Raw genomic sequence first — 26,158 nt, 5'->3', positions numbered from 1 at the left:
ATGAGACAGACCCCACAAAATGTCTAACCAGAAACCATTTATTACCAAACTAATTTATTTCTCAGAGTCTAAAACTTTCTGTAAGCAGCCTCCCTGGCCTGGATGAAGATCCAGCTTCTTAAGCTTCAAACTCAAATTCGAAATACTGTGGGTCGAAGTAGTGGATGCGGACATATCCATCTTCACCACCGCTGCTATAGCTGGAAAAAGATGGGCAAGGTCCAGTCAAATGGCTGTGGCAGAGGCAGGCCTGTGGGGCCTGGCATGGAAAGTGGGTGGAGACCCAACCCAGGCTAAGTTCACTCCCTTCACTGAGGCCCTACCTCTTGCCATCAGGATGGAAGGCAACACTGTTGATAGGTCCAAAGTGGCCCTTGACTCTTCCAAACTCTTCTTCAAAGGCCAAATGGAAGAACCTGGAGGAAAGAAAGGGGAAAGGAGAGATTCCATTAATTCATTCTCCATCTCCTTCCAAAACCCATCTAAGGTAGCATTCCCCAAAATGCAAATTATATAAAAAAAGTTAATAAAGCAGGGAGATTACAGTAAGTGAAAATGAATAAACAAAGTAAGATGAAGTCAGGGGAAGAAGGGACCCAAATGTCTGCCTGAACATAGCTAAAACTTAATGAGTGCTTATTATTGCTGGACAATGCTGTAACAAATATTGGCTCATTTATTTAATCAGCAAAATTTCATGAAATATATTATTACTGTCCCATTATATGGCCAAGAAGCATAGCTGGGTGCAGTGTTGCAATCCCAGAGACTTGGGAGGCTGAGGTAGGAGCATTGCAAGCTGGAGACCAGCCTGCACCAGTGATGGTGCAGGCTTGTAATCCCAAAAGCATGGGAGGCTGAGGCAGGAGGATCACAAGTTCAAAGCCAGCTTCAGCAACTTAGCAAGGCCCTAAGCAATTTAGCGAAACCCTATCTCAAAAGAAAAAAAAAAAAAGGGCTGGGGATGGGCTCTGAAATTAAGTGCCACTAGATTCAATCCCTGGTATGGTGGGGAGGGATGGCTCAGTGGTTAAGTGACCCTGGGTTCAATCCCTGGTTAAAAAAAAAAAAAAAAAAGCATGGGCACAGAGAAATATAATGGTATGCATAATGGTATGTCTGTCAAATTCATGATTTATTTTTGGTACTAGGAATTGAATGCAGGGGCACTTAATCACTGAGTTATATCACCAACCATTTTTATTTTTTTATTTAGAGACAAGTTGCTTGGAGCCTCACTAAGTCACTGAGGCTGCAGGTGCAAGGCCCTGGGTTCGATCCAGCACCACATAAAAATAAGTAAATAAAATAAAGGCACTGTGTCCAACCACACCTAAAAAATAAACATAAAAACAAAACAAAAAATACTGCACATGGTTTCCATTTGGAAGAAGGCCCCTCCCCTTTACCTGGCCTCAAACTTGCCAATCCTGGTGGAGGTTGTGGTTACATCCATGGCTTCCTGACCACCACCCAGCACCACCTAAAGGGAAGAAGAAAGTCCACATGGGCCCAAAGGGCAGATGGGTCTATTTTTTTTGTTTTGTTTTTCTCCTGTCCTGTAAGTTCTTAACCTCTCTCATATCACAACAGGGGGATGCCAAGGGCAGGGATAAATAGACACTTCAGCTGCCCAGTCCCCTGTGGCTACTCAGATGTTCAGCTTTATTACTGCTCCTCCTCTCTGTTTGACACCATATTTGTAGCCTACTTGCTAAACAAACATCCTGATCCAAGAAGCTTTCTGAGACTTGGCCTGAGTGGGGGTTCCCTTACATGGTCATAGTTGGGAGACAAGGCAGCTGAATTGACAGGACGTTCTGTCCGGAAAGTCTTCTGATGTTCAAGGGTTGTAGAGTCAAAGAGCTGGAGAGACAAGGAAAGGAGAAACATATAAAAAGTACCTTCTTGGGGGCAGCCAAAGGATGGGTACAGTCCTACCAGATCTCTTGCCCAGGCTTACCTTGGCTGTGTTGTCTTTGGATGCCGTGACAAACATGGTCATGTCCCTGGATAACTGGATATCATTGATCTGCCGGGAGTGCTCCTTAACATTCACCAACACATCTCCAGACTGAGGAAGGAGGGAACTATGAGACTGACCAGCTCTGATTCTTACTAGCCCACTATTCCTCAGAAACCAATACAACCTGGACTGTCCCCTTTATTCACTCCCTCAACCTAATCAGTTACCCCGAAATCTCTTTCTATACCAGGGATTGAACCACTGAGCTATGTCCCCAGTCCTTTTTGTAATAGGGTCTCACTAAGTTTCTAAGACTGGCCTCAATCTTGCAGTCCTTCTGCGTCAGTCTCCCAAACTGCTGGGATTACAGGTGTGTAAGGCAATGCCTAACTGCTGCTGCAGCTTCTTTTTTTTTTTTTTTTTTGGTACAGGGGATTGAATTCAGGTCACTCTATCCCTGAACTACAACTAGCTCATTACTTTTTATTTTGGAGAGGTCTCACTAAATTGCCCAGGTTGGCCTTGAATTTGGGATCCTCCTACCTCAGCACCCTGAATCACTGGGATGATAGGCATAAAGCACTGCACCAAATATCAATAACCCTTTAAAGATTCCCTACTGCTTAGAGGAAAATCAACTCCTTACCTCTAAACACAATGGACCTTAAAAATATAGGCCCTGTCCAGTTCTCCTACACCAGTGATTCCCTAAGAATCCATGTACTTCCTTAACTCTGGGCCTTTGTTCTTGCCACTTCTTTTGTCTTTGGAATAGTCTATGCTTCCTGTTTGAAGTTCCTCTTATTCTTCACAAGGTAGTGTATGTGCCACCTCCTCTGTGACACAGTACACCTTCCATACTTGGTTGAAACCTTTATGATGGCACAATTCAATCTAACTCATATGCCAGATGATTGCAAGTTTCTGTCCCCCTGGAGTAGAGACAATGACTGACTCACTTCTTTGCCTAGGAGTCTAGCATAGGGCCTAGCTCTGTGGTGGCAGGAAAATACTTATTTGTCATCATTATTAACATGTCCTGAGTACTCTGACAACTTTTTCAAAATCTGATGTAATTTGATCCTTGAGACATTTAAGATAAACAGACTCAGGGAAGTTATGTAAATTGCCCAAGACCACCCAACTAGAAAGTGATGAATTCTATATCTGTATCCAGCCCTTGCTCTTAATCATTGTGCTAACCTCCTCTTTTTTTTTTTTTTTTTTTTTTGGGGGGGGGTGTGCTGGGGATTGAACCCAGGGTCTTGTGCATGCAAGGCAAACACTCTACCAACTGAGCCATATCCCTAGCCCTGACTTCCTCTTGAAGAAATAATTCTGGTGGGCTCAGGCTCCACTTGACCTCTTACCTTGGCACTATACTGGTTGAGCTCTCCACTTTCATGGCCTGCAATGATGCACTCTCCCAGAGGTCCCCAAACTGCACTGGTGATCTTGGAGTCATTGCAAGGGATCTTCATGTAGGGCTCATTGTTGTCTGTAGGGGGCAGCAGATGTCCAGCTCCAGCCTCAGGAGCTGGCCTTTCACCTCAAACCAACCCAGGCCCCCAGCTGAGCCCGAGCCCTCACCAATCTGGCTTGGATCCCGCAGGTCAAAGAAGCTCACAAAGCACTGATAGCCCATCTGCTTGTCCGTGGAGAACATGATGATGTTGCCCCCAAAGTCAAAACCACAGGTGCGGACGGCTGAGTTGGTCTTGAGTAGGGCCAGCTGCTTCCCTGGAGAGAGGCAGGGTCTGGGCTACAACTTGTCCATTATCACTGCAGGGAGGACCTGTCTATCATCTATCTGCCTGCCTGTCATCATGCCTCACTGTTGCTCCTGCTCTGGTGACCCTATTCTCACTGCTCTCTTCTTCACTGCTGTGCTTTTGTTCAAATCTTTACACTTCTTCCTTACACATCCTGCTAACGTGGCACTGCTCATAATGGTTTACAGTCTGTCTCCCCCACAAACTTTGCTACTCCACAGAATGGACCTGGTCTGATTCTCTGGATCTCCCTAGTGCCCAGCATAGAACTGGATGCCAGTATATACATACACTGAAGCTGGACCCTTCACCGCAACCCCAGCCCTGGGCCCAGCTCTTACCTACCTGGCTTGGATAACTTAAATATGAATGAGTTGAATATGCTCCCCTATCTTCAGGGTCAGCTTTCCCACTGCTCCAGGACCCTGCTAAAACTAACCAGACTGCCACTCTTCCCTGCAATGGCCTCCGCAGCAGGCCAAATTCCTCCCAAGCCCCATAGAACAAAGCTAAGCTCCTGAATTTGGCACCCAAGGACTCTTTTGGCCTAAACTGCCTCTCCAGCCTCATCTTCTCTCCTGCCTATCTATTCCACTCACCCAAAACAGGACATCAACCAGATCAAATGACACGACAGTCTCCATACTTTCATTCCTGCATGTGCCAAAGTGATGTTGTCTTTCTCTTCCTTTAAGCCCCAGCTCACATGTCACTTACCTTGGGAGACCTTGCAGGGCTCCCACCCTTGCTCTAGGCAGTCAGCTGCTCCCCTTGGCCTTCCACAGTAGTTTATTTCCTCTCTCATGGCTTATTACATTGCTGTAATACTTCTTGCTCCTCTACCTTTCTTATTGTCTTATTCTCCAGACTGGGAACCATCTCTAGATTTATTTTGCATTCTCCTAGAATCTCTGTTTACTTACAGAGGTACACTAAAGGTGGTCAATTTTTGCTGAAAAGAGTAAATGACTGAAGCTTACCTGTTTCACAGTCCCAGAGACGACAGCTGTTGTCAGCTGAGCCAGTGAGGACATGTTTGGTGTCCCCTGAAGAGGATGTTAAGAAACTTGACTGAGTTTACCGGAGCCCTTGGGAAGCCAACCGAATCATCTCCCAGTTCAGTCCCAAAGAGCCTTTCTTCCTCTTAACTCAGGGCACTCTAACCTCCTCATCCAGAAGTGGAACTTGTCCTAAATGTTTCCCCAACCAGTGAAGAGACTGGGAGCAGGAGGTATTATTCTACAGACCCACACCAGCACCCCAAACTCCCACCTTCAACTCAGCAACTCTTCTGCCGGCAGAGCCTGAAGCACAGCCTCAGAGTAAAACAAGGATACAGTCAGCATCTACGCACCACACAGCACCAGTATGGCCCATGTAGGTGCCCAGTCTCTCCCCGTTCACAGAGTACCATACATTGACAATCTGGAGGAGCCAAATGACAGGATGGTTCACACCCCAGGAATAGCAATGGCCTTCTATTTTGCCCCAGGAACCCTCCTCAATCTCTAGCCTGCCGATTTCTTGGGCAAGAAAGTGGTAAAATTCCTAGATTCTCCTCCCTACCCGAATGTAAATAGCAGGGAAGTCAAATTTGGAAAAGCATCCTTATTTGCTGGGCCTGTCCTCTCCTGGATTCAGAATCTCTTAGAAGAATAAAAGATTAAGTTGTACTCCAGTCCAAATAAATAGTAGCTCTGGTGATCTGTCCAAGTGGGAGGAATTTGTAGTAGGGAAGTCTGGATTCCAGTGCCTGCTCTGTCACTATCTCATGGTATGATCTCAAATATGGTGCTTCATCCCTCTTAACTTCAGCTTCTCCATCTTTAAAATAGTCAGAACAATAATGCCTTCTTTAAAGAGGAGACTCCAATGAAATGATGTCTATGGAACTTATATGTAAGTGATAATATTAATTAGGTACTCCTATGCGCGAAGAACTGTGCCAAGCTCTTTATGAGAACGATCTCATCTGGTTAAGGAGGTACTATAAGTCCCCATATTTATATATTTTTTTCTTTTCTTTTTTGTAACAGGAGGGGTGTGTGAACCCAGGGCTTCCCATATGGGAGACTTTGCTGTGTTGAGCTAGATCCCAGCCCTAAAGGTCCCCATACTTTATAAGAAGGAAAACTTGTTTAGAATGATTAACTGACATGCATAAAGTAACACTGCTAGTAGATGCAGGGATTAGTATTCAAATTAAATCAGTTTGACTTCAATGCCCTCACTGTTAACTGCCTCTATATGTAGATGGCAGTACTGTGAGATTGTACACTGAGTAGCAGATGGGACTGATTGGATTGAGACTAGGGGCATCTTCATTAAGACCCGTGTCTTTTTAAAATTTCTTCTTCTTCTTCGTTAATTTTCGTGATACTGGGGATTGAAGCCAGCATCTTATGCTAAGCACTAATTCTACCACTGAGATACATTCCATGATTCTTTATCCTACTGGACGTGACTTGTTCTATCAAGTTGATCCTTGTCCCTGTTCCCCATCCACAGTGGTCTCTTGTTTTTCTTCTCCCCAGTTATTCATCTCTACCAAGAGTCGAACTCCTTCCTACCTTCCTAGATAGAATGCCCTCATCAACCTACCCCGGGATGGCATCTCCCTACTTTTTAGAATGGGACGTTCTTAGGTTCCCGTCTGGCAGTAAAACTGGATCGTCCACCCAGGGTCCGGGCAGAAGGAATTCGCCCTTGGGGGGGCCCCCTCCGCCTGTCCCGCCCGCCCGGACGCCGGCTCTCACAGGGTCCTTGGCCACGGTGAAGAGGAGGTCTCCCTCGCGGTTGTACTTAATCTGCGTAATGGACCGCTCATGGCCCTGCAGCAGGATCGGCTTCTGCAGGGACAGGACAAGAGTGTCAGCGCCCGGAACCGGACCTCTTCCGGGCCCGGGACCCCCACCACAACACCCCCAACTCTGCGGAACTCACCATCCCGGCGGTGACGCGAGGAGAGCGAGGCGTGAGCAGGACCGGAAGAGGCTTGGAACCAGTTCCGTTCTCTCGTCTCCACCCCCTCGCTCCCGGAAGTAGATGAGAGCGGCGTTGCCATGGCGGCGTCTCTGGGTGGGTAGTGGGCTCCGCCCGTCAACGCACTTTCTGATCCCCACCCGCAGTTTATTTCCTACTCCCCTCCACCCCGAACCCTGCTACGACTCCAGTCCTCGGGCTCCTGAGTCCATCTCCCCCGCTTCCCAAGGCCTGTCCTCCCCGTCGAGCGCAGCCCGGGGCCTCGGAGAGCCAAGGAGCTGTGCGGAAGGCTATCTGGGGCTAGGAGCCTGAGGCCCAGCGGGCAGCCAGTGGGGCTGGCGGTCAGGGTGACTCTCCGTCCATCTGTATTTAGGGCAGGTGCTGGCTCTGGTGCTCGTGGCCGCTTTGTGGGGTGGCACGCAGCCGCTGCTGAAGCGGGCCTCCGCCGGCCTTCAGCAGGTTCATGAGCGGACCTGGGTCCGGCAGTTGCTGCAGGAGATGAAGACCCTTTTCTTGAATTTTGAGGTGCGTCTCTGAACAGCCCCTCTCACGGAAGAGTGGCCGCTAAATATTTGGTCTCTGGAGTCAAATAGGTCTGGGTGAGAATCCCAGCCCCATCACTCCCAAGCAGCTCTTGGAGGAGTCACTTGTCCTCTGTGAGCCTCAGTTTTGTCATCTGTAAAATGGAAATTATGATAATCATAGGGCAGTTATGAGGATTGAAGTAAGACACACTTAGCATTGGACCTCATCAAAAGTGTTCCATCCATGGATGCTGTTAGTATTGTATTATTGTGTTCTCTCCAATTATATGAAGAACTTGCAAGTCTTTCCAGAGGGAGAGCTTGGGGCTCAAATTGGCCCTTGGGGTGGAAAACAAAAAGGGATATGGCGAACTACTTCTGACCCCAAGTCTGCTAGTCAAGGCTACTGGGAAAGAACACATGGACACCACCAATTCTCAGGGTTAAGGGCCAGGAGAGGGATACAGATAAAAGTGTTGCATAAGTTCAGAGGAGGGAGACTGCAGATGGGAGACTTATGGTAGGCTTTCTGAAGGGGGTAATATTGGCACTAAAGACCTTACAGAATGGAGCCGTGATGGTGGCTCACGCCTGTAATCCCAGCAGCTCAGGAGGCTGAGGCAGGAGGATCACAAGTTCAAAGCCAGCCTCAGCAAAAGTGAGGCTCAGTGAGATCTTGTCTCTAAATATAATAGAAAATAGGGCTGGGGATGTGGCTCAGTGACCCAGTGCCCCTGAGTTCAATCCCTAGTACCAAAAAAAAAAAAAAAAAAAATACCGGATGGGAAGTAGTCAAGCTAAAGGAAAGGGCATTTAAGAGCAAAGATGTGGAGTTCAGTTTATGTCTGTCTTTGCCCTGGGTCCTTCTCGGAGTGCTTAGTGTTCCTTGGATATTTCTAGAAGCTCAAAGAAGGCAGTGCTACTCAGGCAATTACACTGATGTCAGTTTTCTCCTATTTCCAGTACCTGGTGCCCTTTCTCCTCAACCAGTGTGGCTCCCTTCTCTACTACTTCACCCTGGCATCAACAGGTGGGTCTCTAGTGTACGGCTGCCCTGCTTAGTGGTGGAGGCCACCTGGGAAAGTTGTTTTGGGGAGGGAACCTGAAACACCTTGTTTCCCTTCAGCGAGGGAGAGCACGTTACTGTTCCCTTCTTGGTAGCCTCCCCTGAGGGCAGAGGCACAGTGGACTGGTTGAGAAATGGCCAGGCACTGAGGTGGATCTGGAGCCTGGCAGTCTTGTGCAATAGCAGAGGAAGATGGAAAATTCATTTTGTTGTGCCAAATGCTGACTATGTCCCTTTTGCTTCCAGTGTGTGCTACCTGCCTGACCTAGAACAAGTCCCTTATTTGAACCTTGGTGTTTTATAGCTGGATTCCTAGCATTGTGAAGATTAAATTCGATATATGAGAAACATAGCAGAGTGCCTGGCACAATAAATACAAATTTCTTTTCTCCCAACATTTGTTGACTGCCCTCTACTGCATCAGATACTTTACTGGTGTTGCATATTTCATTTAAGTCCCATCATCACCCTGTGAAGCAGACATGATTGTCATCATATAGAATATTACAAAACTTTGAACAATTTATTTCACCCCTCTTAGTCTCACAGCATGACAGTGCAAAAGGATTTGTAGCTACATATTAAAATTTATGCTTTTGAATTTTACTTCTGTGGGTTTCCTCCCCTGGAGTCAAGACCCTCCAGGGACTCCAGGAAAGATTAGGCCCCAATTAGTTCCAGGGAACCCCTCAAGGGCCATGGGAAGATGAGGGACAAGGTAGCCACTTTCCTGCCACACGGTTTCAACTTGTCATTCCACTTTGATCTATTTTACATTTAGGAATAGCTGCTCATAAGACTATTTAAGCCTCTGGCCTGATGTATTCATTGCTGCAAAACAGTGTTGAACCTTATGCCACCTGGCATGCAGTTCACCAAGTTTTGAGCAAATTATAATTTTAGAATTTTATTATCTTGTCACCTACTCTGTATCCATCCTTTAATATCCACCTATTCTAATAATCAAAATAGTAGTGACTATTTTTATTAAGCATCCACTTCAGCCAGGGACTATATGTGCATTATCATAGTTTATCTTACAATATCCCTGCAAAAAAATACCAACAGTGGTATCTTGCTATCACTGTTTTACATGTGGAAAATAGGCTCAGAGGGTTTAAATATATAACCAAGATTATACTGAGAACCAAGGTCTGCCTCCCTCAACACCCTTGGTCTTCCATTGCACTAAGCTTCTTGCTCCCCCGTCCCCCCCCCTTTTTTGTCCCTAATGTGATAAGACATTTTGCATCTCAGCACTTCTTCTCATTTTGACTACCCAGATCTGACCCTAGCTGTGCCCATCTGTAACTCTCTGGCCATTGTCTTCACGCTGATTGTTGGGAAGGTCCTTGGAGAAGATATTGGTGGAAAAGGTAAGTCATGCTATTGGGAATGTAGGAAGCAGCTGCTTGGGCCTTGATGTACCTGGGTCAGTTCTTTCCCAGTCCATCTCCCATGGGTTAGAGAGGAGGGCTTTCTCCCATCATGCCTTTTCTTCGCAGCTCTCCTGCTTCCTCGTGGCCATCAGTTGTTTCCTAACCCTAAGTAGTCTGGAGACAAGAGGCTGGGGGTGGCAGCTGGGACTGGGCCCCATATGAACCCTTTCCCCAGCCCTGTACCAGCTCCTTCTTGCTAGCATGCTAGGCTCAGAGCCCCTTGATTTCTGCCACTATCCTAGGAGCAGTCGCTGGCATGGTGCTCACCATGACAGGAATTGCACTTTGTATCACAAGCTCAGTGAACAAGACCCAGAGGCCACCATCTACCTTTTGAGTGGACCAACCCCAGCTTCCAGCTCTGCTATCTCCAGGAAACCCCTGGGCCAAGGTGCAGGCAATGAGCAGATGGACCAAGAACTTGCCCTCTCTGAGCCTCAGTTTCCTCATCTCTTATGGGGATAATAGCTACCTCGTGGATCACAGTAAGAGAACAGCAGTAAAAGGGTTTTGTAATCTTCAAGTGGTGTTCAGCTGTTGGGATTTTGCATGGGACACTTCATACTCACCCTCAGCAGCTCTCTGCCTCAACAGCTCTTCTGCTAAAATCTCAGGTCATTATTACCCAACCACTGTTACCCTGGCCTGCTCTGGACCATCATGGTGGCAGATTACATGGACTTCAGAGGCCCAGCTACATGGAAAAGACCAGCTGCCGTGATGCAGTCTCGAAGCCAGAAATGTGACTGGGATACCTCCAGCGCTCAGTGCCTTGGTGACTTGGGGGAGCAACTGAGGAGAAGAGGGTGCATCAGAATGTAGATATAGGACGTATGAACTCCGTTAGCCTTGCCTTTCCCACCTATGAGGTGGGCAGAAATGCTTACCTGCCAGCCCCTCTCAAGACAGGTAGACAACTGAGCCCCAGCATCACCTAACTGTAGTATCCAGTACAATACCTGGCCAGTAGCAGCCTTCAATAAATCTGTGCTAAACAGGTTAGTTAAATATTCTTTTATTGTGACAAATCTACTCTCACATTTGTGGTCGCTTGCCAAGCTCAATCAGCTACTCCTTTCTCTGGACAGAGAATCCCATAAGAAAACAGCCTCCACAGCTAGGGCTGCTCTGCTGAGGAGAAAGAAGACTGGGCTATAAGCTTAGAAGAAGAATGGGAAGGGGTTGAGGAAACCACATCCCTATAAAGCACAGGGGAGACGTTGATTATCAGGAACAGGCTGAAGACAAAAGGTGTCTACCCAACTGCTGTCTTCCTGTTTCTCTTTAGAGCTTTGGCTCTCAAGATGGTGCAATGGCTAAGGCTGAGGATGCAGTCTAGCCCCAGACTTGTGTTCCAAGGACAGGGCCTCCTCCACTGTTTGTGCTGCTCTCTGGAGGAAATGATGATAAGTACAGAATGGAGCCATGCAATGTGTCCAGCCTCTAGGCCCCTGCAGGAAACCCCCCTCCCCAGAAAAGACTAGAAATTAAGAACTCCACGGGCTGGGGATGTGGCTCAAGCGGTAGCGCGCTCGCCTGGCATGCGTGCGGCCCGGGTTCGATTCTCAGCACCACATACAAACAAAGATGTTGTGTCCGCCAAATACTAAAAAATAAATGTTAAAAAAAAAAAAAAAAAAAGAACTCCAGCTAGGCATGGTGGCACAAGCCTGTAATCCCTGCAGACTGGAGGCTGAGGCAGGAGGATTCCCACTTCAAAGGCAGCCTCAAGCTTAGTAAGAACCTGTCTCCAAACCAAAAATTAAAAAGGGTTGGGGATGTGGCTCAGTGGTTAAGCACCCCTGGGTTCAATTCCGGGTAGCAAAAACAAAAAAAGAACAATTTTTTATTTTTTTTATTTTTGGTACTGGGGATTGAACCCAGGGACACTCAACCATTGAGCCACATTCCCAGCCCTTTCTTGAATTTTATTTGGAAACGGTCTCGCTGAGTTGCTTGGGCCTTGCTAAGTTGATAAGGCTGGCTTTGAACTTCCGATCCTCCTGCCTTAGCCTCTTGAGCTGCTGGGATTACAGGCATGTGCCACCGTGCCCAGCTTCTTCGTTTAATGAGGGAGAAAGTCAAGCTTTAGGATGTTAGAAGGTCTTACAGTCACAAAGGGAGGACCTGTTCCTGGGACTCAGAACTGCCAGTTTCTAGCTCTAAACGCCCATCTCCAAGTATGGCTTTCTGATCCTGGAGTTTACCTGGTCCAAGGGCCGCTCTGTCCAGGTGTCTTCATCGTCTGCTACGTCCTGGGCCCCTGTTGTCTCCCTCCTTGGGTGAGGAGCCCTGTATATTCCCTTAACTCCTAATGAGGGAGGTAAAATTGACTGATGCCCAGACTTCAGAGTCCTTGGCCTTCTTTCCCTTGACCTCTATACTCTTTCCCCTCCCCTGCTTGCTCCACATTCCCCACTACTTCAGAGGATGGCAGGGAAGTTGAGAGGCAGGCTTTTAATCCCAGCCCCAGCCCTTGTAAAGCCCACCCCTGAATCATTTTGAGATAAGCATTGCCCTTTCCATGTGCTTCTTTTCATATGATAAGTCCCTAAGAAAAAGCAAGAGACTGGACATGCAAATGGGAGAGTAGAAGATAATTATGCTGAGGTCAGAGCCAGCTCTATACCTGGGCATTCTGCCCCAACAGATATCCCCAACAATAGCAGGTACCATCCTGTGTCACTGTCAAAGGGTGGCTGCGTAAAGTGTCTGCCTAGAATGCTTAAGACCCATTGAATGGGTTTCAATCCCCAGTACTGGCTGGGCACAGTGGCTGGCACACACCTGTAATCCTAGCGACTCAGGAGGCTGAGGAAGGAAGATTGCAAGTTCAAGGCCAGCCTCAGCAACTTAGAGAGGCCCTAAGCAACTGTAGGCCCAGGGGCCCGTCTCAAAAAATAAAAATAATAAAAGAGCTCGGTTATTGCTCAGTAGTTAAGCACCCCTGGGTTTAGTCCCCATTACCAAAATCAAAACCACAACATCAGTCCCCAGCACGGGAAAAAAAGAGGGGTGATTGGCTGAGAAAGGCTTGGTCCACAGAGGCCCCTCACCTGATGGAAACAAGAGAGTGGGGAGCTTGCTTCTTGGCTGAATGTTCTGCTGGGGTCTGGCATAGAAAACAGATGGTTCAATTTGTGCTGGTTCCTTTGGAAAGGGAAGAGTGACCTGTGTCCTGAGGCCCTGGTCCTACAGAAAGAACACTGGGCTCAGACCCTGGTTTCTGGCTTGTCTCACCTTTCTTATTCCCCAGTCTAGGCTTCAGCATGTCATGAGGCCTGTGGGAGCTTGGGAGAGGCAGTGCCATCTACCTTCACAGTCTGCATCCTCCCTTCCTGCCCCTTCTTCCCACCAGACTGCCTATCCAGGAACAGAACAGCTGGTGCCTAGCACTCGAAGATACCCAGTGAAACCAAACTATACTTGGACTTCATTCTCACTGGCTCATATCTTCGGAGGGCTCAGACCTGTAATAGGATGGGGAGCTGAGGTTCCCAGGGCACTGCTATGCAAAGAATGCCAATTCTGTCTCCCAGCATCCAACCTATCAAGAAGGCATCAGGCCCTTCAATAGATGAATGGATTAAAAAAATGTGGCATTTATACACAATGGAATATTACTCAGCACTAAAAAATAACAAGATCATGGCATTTGCAGGCAAATGGATGGGATTAGAGCAGATTATGCTAAGTGAAGTTAGCCAATCCCTAAAAAACAAATGCCGAATGTCTTCTCTGATATAAGGGGGGTGACTCAAAATGGGATAGAGAGGAAGAGCATGAGAAGAAGACTACCACTAAATAGGGAAGAGAGGTGGGAGGGAAAAAGAGGGAGAAGGGGAGTTGCACGGAAGATGGAAGGAGAACCTCATTGTTATACAGAATACATATATGATGTTGTGACACATTAGAGAGAAAGGATGGGAGAGGAGGGGAGGAGTAGGGAGGATAGGAAGGGCAGCAGAATAGAATAGACAATATGATTGATGTATGTACATTCCATGTATGTATTATATGTCAAAATACATTCTGCTGTCATGTATGACTAAAAAAAAATAAAAATAATTTGTATGGTAAAAAAAAAAAAAGAAGGCATTAGGTCTACAACTTCACCTTGAAGATCAGTTCTGGTCTGGCCTGTGCCACTTAATAACTGTGTCACCCTGAACAAATCATTTTACTCCTATGAACTTCAGTTTCCACCTCTGGAAAAAGGTGATAATCTGTTTCACGAGATTATTGAAAGGATGCAGTGACATAAGGTCAGAGTTCAAATTTATCAGAGTTCTCCACTTCATTCCCACCCCCATGCCCTGTGGATCACCTACCCTCTGCCTGTGGGGTCTATACTTCAGGCCTGGAGGATACCTACAATGAAAGAAGGAAAAGGCTTGTGTGGGCAGAGGACATGGAGTCAGCACGCTCACCAGAGGGCACCTTTCTCTGCTGCAACCACATACATACCAGCAGCCCCTGGGCAGGGAGGGACTGGGCACCAGCAGCTCCAGATAGGGAAGGGCCTTGAATTCATCCTTTCCAACAGCCACATAGTAATGGCCATTCACCAGAGCCTCCACCGATGACAGTGTGAACCCCTCCAGGGTGCAGAGTCTGGGGGAGAGGTGAGCAGATAAGGACCTGCAGACAGACTGCCTCTTCACAGTCAGCAGGCAGTGAGGGGGCAGGTACCCTCTGGCCTCTGGCCCTCAGACCTAGGCTCTGCCTTGGTTCTGAGGGCTGGGCCAGAGAGACCACTTCTTATGGCACAGGAGGAAGTCCTGCTGGAGGGAACATTCTCCTTTTGCCGTTTCATCCTCAGGAACAGCTGAACTCAGTAAGGAGACTCTCATGAGACTTTTGGGTTTCCCCAGGTGCCATACTCACTTATGCACAGCCCCATTCTGTAACTTGGCCTTGTCAGTCAGGAGCTTCAACATAGTTTCCCAGTCCTGAATGGCAGCCTGGGACACCTTCAGATTGAATGGAGGACTTAGCAGATCCCCATTCCTAAACACACTGAGACAAAGAACCACCTGGTGAGAGGGAGGGACCTGGGACTCCCTTCATGTGAGAAGGATGGCACAGGTGCCAGAAGATGGTTTGAGAACCACTGTACTGATCCAATTCCACCCATCAAACATGTTGGACATTTTTTTTTTTTTTTTTGTATCCAGGATTGACCCGGGGTGCTTAACCATGGGGCAGCATCCCCAGCCCTTTTTTGTATTTTATTTAGAGACAGATGAGTTGCTTAGGGCCTGGCTTTAAACTCATGATCTCCTGCCATGGCTTCCCAAGCTACTGAGATTACCACACCTGGCATGTTGGACCTTTTATTCTTCCACTGGTAATCAAAAGCTCCTGGAACAGACATACCCATTTTCTCTATACCCCTGCTCTCTGATGCTGGACTCACTGGATATAGAAGGGAATGCCTGCAGGCAGCCACTGTCCAAGGGCCCAGTCACACGGGTGGCCAGTCATGAGAGGATCCTGAAACCCAAGTCAGATCCCCAAATCAGGAGAGAGGTATTTGGTTAGGGATGAGTCAGCCCAAGAACAGTGTAGTGAGCAGGAAGGAAACAGACTCCTACAGGGAAGGAGGCAAGGAGGGGGCCCTTTCACTAAAGGGTGCTTTTAGATCCCCTAAGTCACTCTAACCATCCCCTACCCCCATGTGTATTTCACAGTTTCCTCTTTCCTTTGGGAACCACACAGGACCAGGGGATAGTGTCTTGAAATTCCATACCCCAAGGAGAGCAGCAAGCTCCAGAGTGGGAGTGGAGAGTGTCCTCCAAGGAACCTGCAGCTCTTGCTGTTTCCAGGGTCTCTGACTTCCCAGAGCAATTTGGAGCAATCCCAAATCCTACCTAGGAGGGCTGGGAGGGCAGAGGGGCTGGGGGACAGCCTCCCCCAGTACTCACTTGTAGTCTGCTGCTCTTCCCACCTGGATCCTTCCCTCCAGGGGGTAAATAGCTGAAAAGACATTGGATGAAGGTCATCTTGGGGAGTCTGGTGCTTCAACAACCCAGTAACTGCCAGAGCATGGGCTGGGGCACAGCTCACCAGGTACCTCTTCCCACAAGGACAGTTTCTCAGCGTACTCAGGTCAGAAACAGATGCTGGTACTTGAACCTACCTTAGAATTCTTTAAATGCCAAGTCAGGCTGGAAATTCAGACTAGGATTATTGGCAATAGCGTTAAAGATTGAGAGAAAAGAGGACATTAAATATCCTACTATATCAGGAATTTTTACATTCATGAAGTAGATGGCTTAATCTACATTTTGTATGAATTCAAGAGAAGCTAAGTGACTTACCCAAGGTTACACAGGAAGTGACTAAGACTCTGTCTAGCTCCCAAACCCTTGTTCTCTCCATTGTAGTAAGCAACCTCAGCTAAGAGCTCAGAGTAGGATGTGGAAGCCAGATCTGGACTGGAAAGTCAGATAACTTAAAATTCTTTTCCCACCTTGGAAGGTGGCCCACTCTGCAGAGAGGGATGATCCTAGCCTACCTGAAAGGTTGGGATAGATAGCAGGGAGAGAGGAAGTGTCATCAGATTTAGAGTAATGGTGATGGTGGTGGGAGGGGATCTAATCAAGATCTTTTACAAAAAAGTTCAAATTGCAGAATAGTCTCCTTCCCATGGTCCTGATTGTGGTGGGCATGGGCCCTAGTACCAGACAAAATCCAATCTAAATTATAGCTCAACCACTTGTTGCTCACGTACTTAGGCAGATGTTCACTATTTCTCCCCTCCCTGTTTAAGTAACAAAATACATAAAGCTGGTAACTACATAGTAAATACCAGACTCACTATTGTTCCTGCTACTGCCTCTCTCCTAGGCTCTTTGACCAGGCTCAGCCTACTTACTGGAGTTTGCGAAATCTTTCAAAGCCAGCAGCCACATACTGCCCTCCATTTTGCAGTTCTGCCAGGTCGGTGACAGGGTGGCCATGAAAAGGTGTATAGAGGGCACGCACAGCTAGTGGGGCCTGCACGGCTGATGTCACCTCATAAAAGAAGGCCTCCATGGTGGGGAAACGGCGTTGGGTCACCACCAGCTGGCGGCCTGGGGAGTGGGGATCCCCATTTCGGTATACCACTATCCTCTTGGCTCCTGAACTTCCACCTGCCATAGTGTGTCCTCCGTCAAGAGACACAGAACTGTTGCCAGGCAACTAAGAGCTATGCCAATGAGAGGTGGAGTCCTGCCCTTTCAGGGAGAGCCTCTGGTAGGGGCATTTTTCTGCATTCACAATCTTAGCCAATCTCACTGATAGGCCCTCACAAGAATAGGACAGGTATGATCAATGTGTGAAAAAAGACCCTGGGGCTCAGCTCAGTAAGAGAGGACAGCAGAGATCCTACTTAAATACAGTGTTCCAGTACTTTCCAGAGCCTTTTCCACTCTGAAGCCTAACAGTTGAGCTCAAGTGAGGATCAGGTTGGGAACTATTCCCCAAGGAAGATCTGCCCTCAGATCTGCCCCTGGGCTGAGGCTCCCAGCTGGTTCTGGGATTGACACTCACCCCATGACAGGAAGTGAACAGGAGGGATGAAAGCAGCCAGGCTCAAAATCCAAGAAAAATTTTTATTCTCTTCCAGGCCTCCCACTTATCTTTCCCCATATAGCTAATCCTTAACCTGAAATTTGGATTGAGCCAAAAGCTGAGGATGAAAAGGTGTCCTTTGCCCTGCACTATGCCTCTAGTCTCTGCTCCAATCTCCGTTGGCCCCACTAGCCATTGACGGCTGGGGACGAGGGCAGGGGAGGCAGATGAAGGCCTATCTTCACCACAGCCTTGGCATAGCAAACCTCTTTGGAAACTGTTCCTCTTCTAGCTCCTCAGGATCTAGCTCGGTGGTCCTGCCTTCCATAGCCTGTCCCTCCACTGGTCCTCTCCTTTCTGGTCTAATCTTGTGGAAGATAGGGTCTCAGGTGTCCTTGAGCTCCACAGTACAGTCCTCTAGCTTTTCCAGCCTTCATGACTAGGCTTATTGGAGGTTCCAACTATGGAACTTCTGCCATGGGGCCCTGGCCCTTTGACATTTGAATCCTCCTGAAATATAGGGCACCATGCTTTGGTCCTGCCATGGTCCCATAACAAATGATGTGTGTGGTCCTTGGAGAGGTCATAGCTTGTGGCCTGCTGTTTGGTAGTCAAGTTTTTTTTGTGGTTTGGTCTCTGGGAGACTTGTTCTCAATATCTGGGTCCTCACAATGCGGGCAGCTGTCTTCTGGCCTTCCCAGAACTGGGGCTTCTAGGTTTGAGGCCCCTCAGGATCTGGTCCTCTAGGAATTTTGTCTGCTGTAGGCAGGCCCCTTTAAAGCTCTGTCCTTCATGGTTTTGTCCTTTGGTGAACCTGTCCCTTCCAGCCTGGCTGTCTGATGGCGTAGGCAGCTGTGGTCCAACCCTCCTATAGCACAATTCCCTGCCCTTAGCCCCAGCAGTGATTTTGTCTACAGTGGCCAGACTTTCTGGGTACTTAAGGAGTTGTGATTTGCCTTTTTGGCAGGAATCATCTGCATGGTCCAGCTCTCCAGCAGTCCTCTCTCTGCAGAACTGGTCCTTCAGCAGTGGGTTTGGTTGTGACCAGGCTTTCTCACAGGCCAGTCCCCCATGGTCTGTGCACATGCTGGGCTCATCTGTGGTCTGGCCTGCTTCTGGGGATCTCAGTGTTTGTTTGAGAATTAGGTACTGTTGGGAGAGAACAATACTGTAACATGTTGGCCTGCTTACACAGGCCCTAACTCCTAACCCTTCGTCTGTTCCAAAAGTTAGTGCCTACCTCCTTGCGACTGTTGATGGCCTGTTGTATCCACAGCAGTTCCATGGCCAAATGGCTGCGGTGATACTGGAGCTCTTGGATCTCATGCTGGCTATGGGATGGTCCTGGACCTGTGGCTTCTTTGAAGGAGGCAAGACAGGAAGGAGAATGCATTGAGCTATAGACACTGGAAGCTGGTTTAGCCCCAGACCTTGGCAACCCCTCACTGCTCATGTGTTTCCTTCAACTAGGCAGGGGAGGGAGGGAGAAAAGGGTTGCAGCTAATCTGGCACATCCCTTTTACTTTTTAGACTGGGAGGCTAAGGCCCTGAGAGATCAGGGACTTTTCCTGATCTAGGCAGAGAGGTACCTGAGTTCTTCATCCTTGATGTATTTGTTTCCTCTTGGCTGGATTTCCTGCTCTGCTCAACCTGAAGCCAGAGGTTGTCATCTCTGCAGGGAAGTCTTCCTGGGTTTATTGAACTCTCTCCTGACTTCTTCAGCACCATCTCCTCCCAGAGGGCCTCTTTCACAGACTCTTTATATGGAAAGTGGCTGCATAGTTTCTTCTCTGGACTTGGTATCCTCTTTCCTGCTTTCCAGGAGAGTTGAGATTTTGCCTTCTGCGAAACCAGAAAGGTATGATAGTCCCAGGGCTAAACCCCTGGCACCATGATCTTAATTAAGGACTGGGGTGTGAGGAACAGTCTGCTGTATCTTCCAAAGGTAGAGGCCTGTCACCTGGAAGAGTAGGTTCTATCACTCCTTTGAATTCCCTGCCAGGTCTTCCTTACTCTCCCTTCTCCCCCTGGGGTGTGTACTACCTCTGGGAGAAACAGAGGCCTGGGAATTCTGCCGGCAGTCCACTGAAGCGTGCCCAAGTCGCCTTCTATTTCTTGTACAATTGCCTCATACTCAGCTCGCAGGCTCTGGAACTGGCGTCGAACCAAGAAGCCCCTGACACAGGCCTGGTGTGGAGAAAGAGAGTTAGAACGCCCTTGGAAGTTTATTTTTTAATTTTGCTAATATATTTTCCTTGGTACATTAGAAGAGGGAACATATCTTGGGGTATTCTCTGGAGAGGTTATCCCGGGGACTGCAAAAATGGACATGGCGACGGGAAAGGACAGGTGACAGTGGGCGCTGGGCTGTACTCTCCTCCTCGCTTTTAGACGCTTCCGGATCTTCCCCTGACCCACACGCTCGTGCGGGTCAGGGGTGCGGGCTTAGGGAAGTCCATGATCTCCGCATTCTTCGTGAATTGCAGAGGTGGGCTGGCATCTCCAGAGGTTGGGTAGGGACTGACCGTGACAGCCTCACCCTACTGAAAGTAGGAGACCCTAGGTGCAACCCCGACCACCCCTCTGCCCCGAACCTGCAAGGCCGACACTTTCCGAAGTAACAATTCGGTCTCCATCAGGACGCTAACGTCCCCCGCCGAGCGCTTGCGCAGTGCGTCCTCTGGCAGCACAGCTCCTGAGCATGCGCAGTTTAAGGCATGGAGGCCCCGCCCCGCTGCCTCCAAGGCAACCTTCACCTAGCCTGCTTTAGATTCGTCTGGCTGCCAAGCGCTCCGGCTGGCCTTTCATTCTCTTGGAGCCACTAGCTTCATCCCAATTCCCGCCGGAGCGGGGACTCCAAGCCCTCTGTGCTGCGCAGGATTGTTTTATTCTGAGAAGAAAGGTGCAAGGAGGGGAAGGAAGACACGGAGCCACTTTTTTACTTTTTATTTTTGGTTTAATTCCATCCAATGTCCCCAACTTCATAGCACCTGGGGAGCTGCGTAAAGTCATTTTTTTTTTCCCGGTCCTGGGGCTGAAACCTAGGGCCTTGCACATGCTAGGTGAGCGCTCTGCCACTGACCTACACCCCCATTCCTTTATTAAAAATTTAATTTTGAGCCAGGGTCTAAATGTAACAGGCTGGTCTTGAACTTGAGATCCTCCTGCCTCAGTCTCTCATGTAGCTGGAATTATAGGCGTGCACCACCACGAAGGGAAGTCACAGTTTGAAGAGAATGAAAGAGGCAGTGTGGGCCTGGGTACTACACCTATGCAGCTGACTGCTCCTCAGGCTCAGCATTCTCTGCCAGGTGCAGTTTCTGTCTGTGCCAGTCAAGGATTGTGATGCTTTCGACTTCAGTCGTTCCTCTCATCAGTCTAAACATCCCCTACGGGTCTATTTTCCCCATCTGTGCAAAGGGCTGTCCATGGTCTGAGGTTTCAGTCCCCACCTGCCCTTCTTTTTCTGAATGGTGTTGGGGACTGAACCCAGGAGCTCATGCATGCCAAACATGTGATCTATCCTGAGATATCCTTGCAGCCCATCCTGCCTACCCTTCTTGCTAGGTCACTTACCCCTTTTTCTTTTCTTCCAGATCATGCAGGTCAGAAGAACCGGAGGACCTGTGGGTGTGTGTGTGTGTGTGTGTGTGTGTCTGCCTTCATGTGGACGCATGCACATTCTGCAGAGCTAAATGAGGATTAGTCTAAATTAATACATTGTTCAATATCGAAAGGGCAGGAGGACATCAGACACACTTTGCCATCATTGGTGTCAGCTGAAGTACTTGCAAAGATTTTGATCGGTAAAAAAATAATCCCTGCATTCACCTTTCTCCTGATATTTGGGTTGGGAAATTCTTTTTACATTGCCCCCAGGTAGGGGCTGTTTGTGGCTAATTCTGATTCAGTAGGACTGCAAAGGGGTGGGGATATTTGGTTATGTGTGCACACTCCGGGAGGGAGGTGAGGAGGAGGAACTTGACCTCACCTCATCCCTTCCTCATCTGCAAGACATGTACACTGTGGAGTCTTAGAAAGGATACATAGAATTACTAAGATCTTCCAGCTGTCAATAGAGAAAAGAAGGTTTCTATAAGGAATGGGACTAGAACAAAGTCTGAATGCTCTGGGGACCCTCATCTAATAGAAACTGAGGGGCTTATTGCTGTTGGATTCATGCACCCCCATCTTTTCACCAGGGACCTTGGGAGCAGATATCTTCCCCACCCTTGATGTCCCCAGGATCCTAGGTGCCCAACTCACATTGCTAAGCAGCTGGTCCAGGTTGCGGTCCGCCATGGTCTTCTTCTGCTCCTCAGGCAACCCCTCCGTGACTCCGTCCTCTTCCTCTTCCTCATCCTCCTCTTCCCCACACACATCCAGGCTGAAGTGCAGCCGGGCCAGCTTCTCCTGCATCTCTCGAACATGTTCCAATTGCTCGAAGGAGCATTCCTTCCCTGGAATGGGAGCAATCCTCATTCTCAGGAACCCTGACAGTAAGCCTGGGACCTTGTTCCAGCCCCACCACAGAGACCAGGACCACCCTCCCCACCCACAGCCCCTCTCTGCACAGCCTCCAGGACTCACCGAAGGCTTGCAGCCTGCCGGAGTGGAAATCATTGAGCAGATTCAGCAGACCCCCCTCCATCTCATAGACATCAGTCACCTCGGTCAGGAAGGAGTGCTGCAAGGGCGTGCCTGCAGAGCCGCCCCCACCTCCAGCCAGTACTGGGCGGCATTTCTCTTTGCCTACTCTGTATGGAGTGTACATGACCATGAATGGGGGACAGCCAGGCGCTCCTGGATCTTCTGTGCCATCTATCTAAACCATCTGCCCAATCATTCATCAACACAAATAGAAGTTTTTTGTTCTGGCCCTGCTTGGACACTGGGATGGATAGAAGGAAGGGAATAAGTGAGGAGGGAGAAGGTAAGAGGTCAAAAAAGAAGTCTTTCTACCAATGACATAGCCAGAGCCATGCCTGCAAGGGACTCCTGGATTTCTGTCGGAGAGCTTCAGTTACCCTCCTGTCTCCTGCGATTCTGAACGTGTTACTTGTTCCCTTTGGCTTTCAGTAATTTTGGGTGTAACTTTTCCTTTATCGCCACCAGACTGTCTTACCCCCCACCCCCACTTCTTCTGCCCTCTTCTATAAACTGTTTTTTTTTTTAATTTTTTTTTTTTTTAGTACAAGGGATTAAACTCAGAGGTGCTTAACCACTGAGCCACATCCCCAGCCCCTTTTTATTTTTTATTTTGAGACAGGATCTCTCTAAGTCTTAGGACAACGAGTCTTAGGATCTCATTAAGTTGCTGAGGCTGGCTTTGAATTTGCGATCCTCCTGCTTCAACCTCCGGAGCCACTGGGATTACAGACGCGCACCACCATTCCTGGCTACAAACTGTTTTGAATTTTTTGTTTCCTTGGGATAATACTGAATGCCCTTGCCAACCTGGCCTTCCTTCCTCTCAAGGCTGCATTTCCTATTATTCTCAGTCCAGTCCTGAGCTTCAGCTATAGCCCACTGTAGCTGTTCCCAAACATGCCTCTCAAGCAGGAGGTATGCAAAGCCACAGGGGAACACAGTGATTTTGATTTGAACATTTGGAGAAAGAACACATTGTATTTGGTGCGAACAAACACGGACACTTTATAAGGTAGGAAACAAATTCCCAATCATTTTTAAAAATTCAGCAGAGAATTCAAATTGGGCACCCTGGTATCCCCTCACCATTTCTTGTTCCCTGACACTCCATGGCCCCCAAAGAACCTGTGGTTCTTGGAACCTTCTAGGCAATCTCCCCCACCCACAAACACTGGGAATGGAACCCAGGCTCTTGCATATGCTTAGGCAAGCACTCTACTACTGAGCTAAATTCACAGTCTGTGGCAATATCTTTCTCTCATTTTTAGGCCAAGCAAGCTTTCAGCTAGAATATTCTTCCCTCTTCAGTGTATCCAGCAACTTCCTCTGACTCTCTGGCAGGTTGCTCCCTCCCTCCCAAGAAGTACAGCCTCATAATATGTGATCTCAGTTATCCATCTGGCCTTTTTGCCATATGCACTTGAGGATAGGTACTGGATCTAAGTCATCTCTGAGTGCTCAGGGGTCAGCGGGAGCCAGCCCCAAGGAAGGCACCCATTATTGCTTAGTGGCTAAAGGTTGATGGCCCCCTTTGCCTTCCTCCCCCACAGGGCTCAAACCAGAGTTGAGAGTCCTTCTTCCTTGCCCTGCATCCCTTCTGTACCCACCTCTTGAACTTGGCCCGCTGCTTGGGGGATGGTAGATGAGGGAGTCCCAGGGCCAAAGAGCCACTGTGGCTAGTTGGCACAGGGACCCTGCGTAGTGTGCCTGGGGCCTGGGCTGCCTGGGTCAGGCAGGGCTTGGGACTCCTTTTCTTCTTTTTGTCATCCATTGGGTGCTGGTAAGCCTCAGGCCTGGGAAGGAAGCAACCTCATTGAGATTCTGAGGGTCAAAGTCATCCCTTCACCCAGCAACCCCTGAGAGGTGCAAAGGAAGGGCCCTGGGACCTTCCAACTTGTTTTCTCACAAATGTCAGAGTCTTTGTTCCCTTGTCTGTGCAGGGTCAGGTGCCACTGCCTGTTGCTGGGATCCTGGATGTGCATTTTAAGGACCTTCCAAGGCCCATAAGACCCTTTCTGCCTGGGCCCTGTCTGAAGGGGCTAAACCGGGAAGCTATCCTGTGCTGTTGGAGTTTCCTGTCCCTCTGGCTAAAAGGGTGGGGCTGGAGAGGAAAGACAGGGTGGACGTGAGATGGCAGGAGTACAGCAAAAGACTAGGAGTGTCCTAGCTGGGCCCCTGTTTATCAGGCGCTGACTAACCCGGTAGGCCTGAGAGGTGACCAGGGTGGGGGCGGGGACACCTGGGAAGGCCCTAGTTAGTGTCAAGCAGCAGTGACCCTGGATGGGTATGGGCAGAAGTCCGGGCCCACGGGGCGGGGCTCGCTGTGCTCCCGCTTTACACTGGCATCCCTCCTCTTCCACCCCACGCCCAACCGCGAGTGCCAGGGACTCCAGAAGTTCCCAGGGACCGCTTCCAGCTGCTCCTCCTTCTCCAAGTCCCTGTGGTGGGTGGTCAGGCAGCGGGCAGCCTGGGCCTCCAACAATGGCCGCGCGAGTGGCCGACACCGCTCAGCCGCGGAGTCCGGCCCACCACCTGAGCCTCCGCTCTAGGGGTCCTCTGGCGGCGGCTGCCTCCACGCTGCTGCCACCCGCCTGACTCCTCTCTCTGGGGCGGTGAGGCGAGGTCACAGCACTGAGGCTGGCGGGACGCCGAATGGGTCTGGGCGTGGTGGAGGGAAGACCGGCGCAGGGTCCGCCTCTTGCTGCGGCGGGGTGACCCCGTGAGGGACAGGAGAGGTCGGAAGCTGGAGCCCCCGTACCCGGGAGCGGCCGGGGCAACCCCGGCTCCGTTTCCCACGCTCGGCCTCCGAAGCCAGCCCCAAACGCAGCTGCAGCCCGCGGCGCCCGCCCTGCACGCCCGCACCTCCTCGAAGGCGACCGACCTGGAGGCTTGGGGTCCCAAGCGTTGCCGGAGGGCCGGTGCCCGGCGCCCTCCGCACGCTCCTCCCGGGAACGCCAGCGGGTGGGAGCTAAGCTGGCGGGAGTGATTTGCATTTAAAGAGAAAGTGACCTTCTCGGGCTTGGGTTGGAGCAAGTTGGGAGGAGCGTCCCCAAATTGACTGAGCTCAATTCTCTCACTCACCTGACCTCCTGCCCGAATTAAGGCGACCCTGTTGATTGTGTGATAACGGTTTAATGAATACTTTTCTGTCAGTTTTGGAGGGAAGGTACAGTCTCTTACAAAATGGTGGTGGCTTTGTCAGGAGAGGGGGAAGGGGGACGGAAAGTAAAGAGGAGGCAGGGAGGGCTTGGAAGAGGGAGAACGTGTTAATATCCAAGAATCTTGAAGCATTTTCTGTCTATTCAATACTCCTAACAACCCTGCGCTATCATTGCCACTGTCCACATTGTAGGGAAAGTAAACACTAGTCATTTCCAGGGCAATAGCACTCTCCCCACCACACCCAGATCCTGCTGGGTGGTGAGCAGTGGGGCTATATTCTGGCACCGACAAGTGCCAGGTCCCCTCCTCATCCCTCAGCCTTAGGAGATATGTGTGGGGAGCCCCAGGTCCGAGAGAAGCCCACTCCATTCCCTGGCATCTGACTTCAACGCTCAGAAGGGAAACCTGAGCACCTGGAGGAGCCTGCATCAATGGGGCAACTATTTAAAGTCCTGGCAGAGGATCCTGGCTCAGGTCCCCAGGGCAGCATCTGATGCCACATGGGAGAGGCTCATTCTTGTTAGGCTGCCCAGCAGGCTCAAATCAACTGGCCCAAGGCAGTGCACACAGCCACCACGTCCATTTCCCCCTCACACTGGGCAAGAGCAGCTGCCCTGGGCCAGGCATCTGGCTGAGTTAAAGAGAGAGGCCCTGCTTCTGCAGGCACCTGTGGAAGGCTCATTCCCAGATGTATGCACTCTGAAGACTACTCTAGAAAGGGAGTCATTACTTCAGGGATTTTTCAATAATTGGGAGTCAGAGGGAGAGAGGACAACATGAAGTCCTTTTCCTCCCTTACCAGAGCTGCCAAGAGTGGTGCTAGGGCTACTCCAGGAAAGTGTAGAGGGTACAGGAGCTCCCCTGCAGTTCCCACCCTTAGAAGCCTCAATTATAGCAGAGATGCTTTGCTTGGAAATTCCACGAGTTGCAGCAGCATTCCCTCATCCCTTCCAGAGATCTTTGGAACCAATGTGGCCAGCACAGAACATTTATCAAGACCTTGGCTAGAAGGGAAAGAGGCTCTGTTCCTCTAGCTT

At 49.4% G+C, this 26,158-nt stretch overlaps 5 protein-coding genes across 10 annotated transcripts; 1 reads left to right on the top strand and 4 right to left on the bottom strand.

Moving 5' to 3' along the window:
* Positions 1–20: 20 nt before the first annotated feature.
* Positions 21–6,779, bottom strand: Eif3i (eukaryotic translation initiation factor 3 subunit I). The gene is made up of 11 exons (XM_027937464.3): positions 6,682–6,779; positions 6,495–6,587; positions 5,076–5,163; positions 4,719–4,784; positions 3,557–3,706; positions 3,337–3,464; positions 1,964–2,074; positions 1,777–1,866; positions 1,410–1,483; positions 324–416; positions 21–200 (listed from the first exon to the last, which is right to left on the bottom strand). The coding sequence occupies exons 1-11, from the start codon at positions 6,682–6,684 to the stop codon at positions 119–121; spliced, it is 978 nt and encodes a 325-aa protein (XP_027793265.1). The 5' UTR covers positions 6,685–6,779; the 3' UTR covers positions 21–118.
* Positions 6,772–10,751, top strand: Tmem234 (transmembrane protein 234). The gene is made up of 5 exons (XM_027937465.2): positions 6,772–6,816; positions 7,094–7,245; positions 8,208–8,274; positions 9,594–9,686; positions 9,992–10,751. Exons 1-5 carry the CDS (start codon positions 6,801–6,803, stop codon positions 10,084–10,086), a joined length of 423 nt encoding a protein of 140 aa, XP_027793266.1. The 5' UTR covers positions 6,772–6,800; the 3' UTR covers positions 10,087–10,751.
* On the bottom strand, positions 10,749–17,235 carry Dcdc2b (doublecortin domain containing 2B). The gene is made up of 9 exons (XM_027937466.2): positions 16,630–17,235; positions 15,677–15,728; positions 15,169–15,245; positions 14,637–14,768; positions 14,217–14,363; positions 14,081–14,120; positions 12,806–12,941; positions 11,957–12,060; positions 10,749–11,140 (listed from the first exon to the last, which is right to left on the bottom strand). The coding sequence occupies exons 1-9, from the start codon at positions 16,893–16,895 to the stop codon at positions 11,066–11,068; spliced, it is 1,029 nt and encodes a 342-aa protein (XP_027793267.1). The 5' UTR covers positions 16,896–17,235; the 3' UTR covers positions 10,749–11,065.
* Positions 17,236–17,336: 101 nt separating this feature from the next.
* Iqcc (IQ motif containing C) lies at positions 17,337–20,178 on the bottom strand. The gene is given in 7 exon segments (XM_027937462.2): positions 17,337–17,788; positions 17,791–17,978; positions 17,980–18,458; positions 18,550–18,668; positions 18,899–19,151; positions 19,353–19,496; positions 19,904–20,178. Coding segments are annotated over 7 exon segments (1,401 nt in total). The 5' UTR covers positions 19,946–20,178; the 3' UTR covers positions 17,337–17,612.
* A 62-nt stretch (positions 20,179–20,240) lies between these two features.
* On the bottom strand, positions 20,241–24,936 carry Ccdc28b (coiled-coil domain containing 28B). 6 transcript variants are annotated; one of them, XM_027937453.3, is made up of 6 exons: positions 24,841–24,936; positions 23,567–23,752; positions 21,900–22,066; positions 21,576–21,769; positions 21,356–21,378; positions 20,241–20,633 (listed from the first exon to the last, which is right to left on the bottom strand). In XM_027937453.3, exons 2-6 carry the CDS (start codon positions 23,728–23,730, stop codon positions 20,579–20,581), a joined length of 603 nt encoding a protein of 200 aa, XP_027793254.1. In that variant the 5' UTR covers positions 23,731–23,752; positions 24,841–24,936; the 3' UTR covers positions 20,241–20,578. The 6 variants fall into 6 exon arrangements, with proteins under 6 accessions (XP_027793254.1, XP_071473707.1, XP_071473705.1 ...); XM_071617606.1 differs by having other exon boundaries at positions 24,822–24,911; XM_071617604.1 differs by lacking the exon at positions 24,841–24,936 and adding an exon at positions 24,718–24,815.
* Between the last annotated feature and the right edge of the window lie 1,222 nt (positions 24,937–26,158).

This window comes from Marmota flaviventris, chromosome 10 (genome assembly GCF_047511675.1).
Source record: "Marmota flaviventris isolate mMarFla1 chromosome 10, mMarFla1.hap1, whole genome shotgun sequence".
Lineage (NCBI taxonomy): Eukaryota > Metazoa > Chordata > Mammalia > Rodentia > Sciuridae > Marmota > Marmota flaviventris.
Note: the sequence above shows the minus strand (reverse complement) of the source record. Positions and strands in the feature narration are given on the sequence as shown.

What these genes read in the sequence shown, in the direction of transcription:
- Ccdc28b (XM_027937453.3), bottom strand. Translation starts at nt 23,730, where the DNA reads ATGGATGACAAAAAGAAGAAAAGGAGTCCCAAGCCCTGCCTGACCCAG. An exon ending in TGGACCAGCTGCTTAGCAAT is followed by an intron (nt 21,379 to 21,575) that starts GTGAGTTGGGCA and finishes CTCTATTGACAG; the next exon opens with CTGGAAGATCTTAGTAATTC. An exon ending in GAAGATCTTAGTAATTCTAT is followed by an intron (nt 20,634 to 21,355) that starts GTATCCTTTCTA and finishes TGACTGGCACAG; the next exon opens with ACAGAAACTGCACCTGGCAG.
- Dcdc2b (XM_027937466.2), bottom strand. Translation starts at nt 16,895, where the DNA reads ATGGCAGGTGGAAGTTCAGGAGCCAAGAGGATAGTGGTATACCGAAAT. An exon ending in GGAAGAGCAGCAGACTACAA is followed by an intron (nt 15,246 to 15,676) that starts GTGAGTACTGGG and finishes CTTGGGTTTCAG; the next exon opens with GATCCTCTCATGACTGGCCA. An exon ending in TCCCTGCCCAGGGGCTGCTG is followed by an intron (nt 14,121 to 14,216) that starts GTATGTATGTGG and finishes CTTTCATTGTAG; the next exon opens with GTATCCTCCAGGCCTGAAGT.
- Tmem234 (XM_027937465.2), top strand. An exon ending in CTTCACCCTGGCATCAACAG is followed by an intron (nt 8,275 to 9,593) that starts GTGGGTCTCTAG and finishes TTGACTACCCAG; the next exon opens with ATCTGACCCTAGCTGTGCCC. An exon ending in AGAAGATATTGGTGGAAAAG is followed by an intron (nt 9,687 to 9,991) that starts GTAAGTCATGCT and finishes CCACTATCCTAG; the next exon opens with GAGCAGTCGCTGGCATGGTG.
- Eif3i (XM_027937464.3), bottom strand. An exon ending in TCAACCAGTATAGTGCCAAG is followed by an intron (nt 2,075 to 3,336) that starts GTAAGAGGTCAA and finishes CTCCTTCCTCAG; the next exon opens with TCTGGAGATGTGTTGGTGAA. An exon ending in ATTGGCAAGTTTGAGGCCAG is followed by an intron (nt 417 to 1,409) that starts GTAAAGGGGAGG and finishes TCTTTCCTCCAG; the next exon opens with GTTCTTCCATTTGGCCTTTG.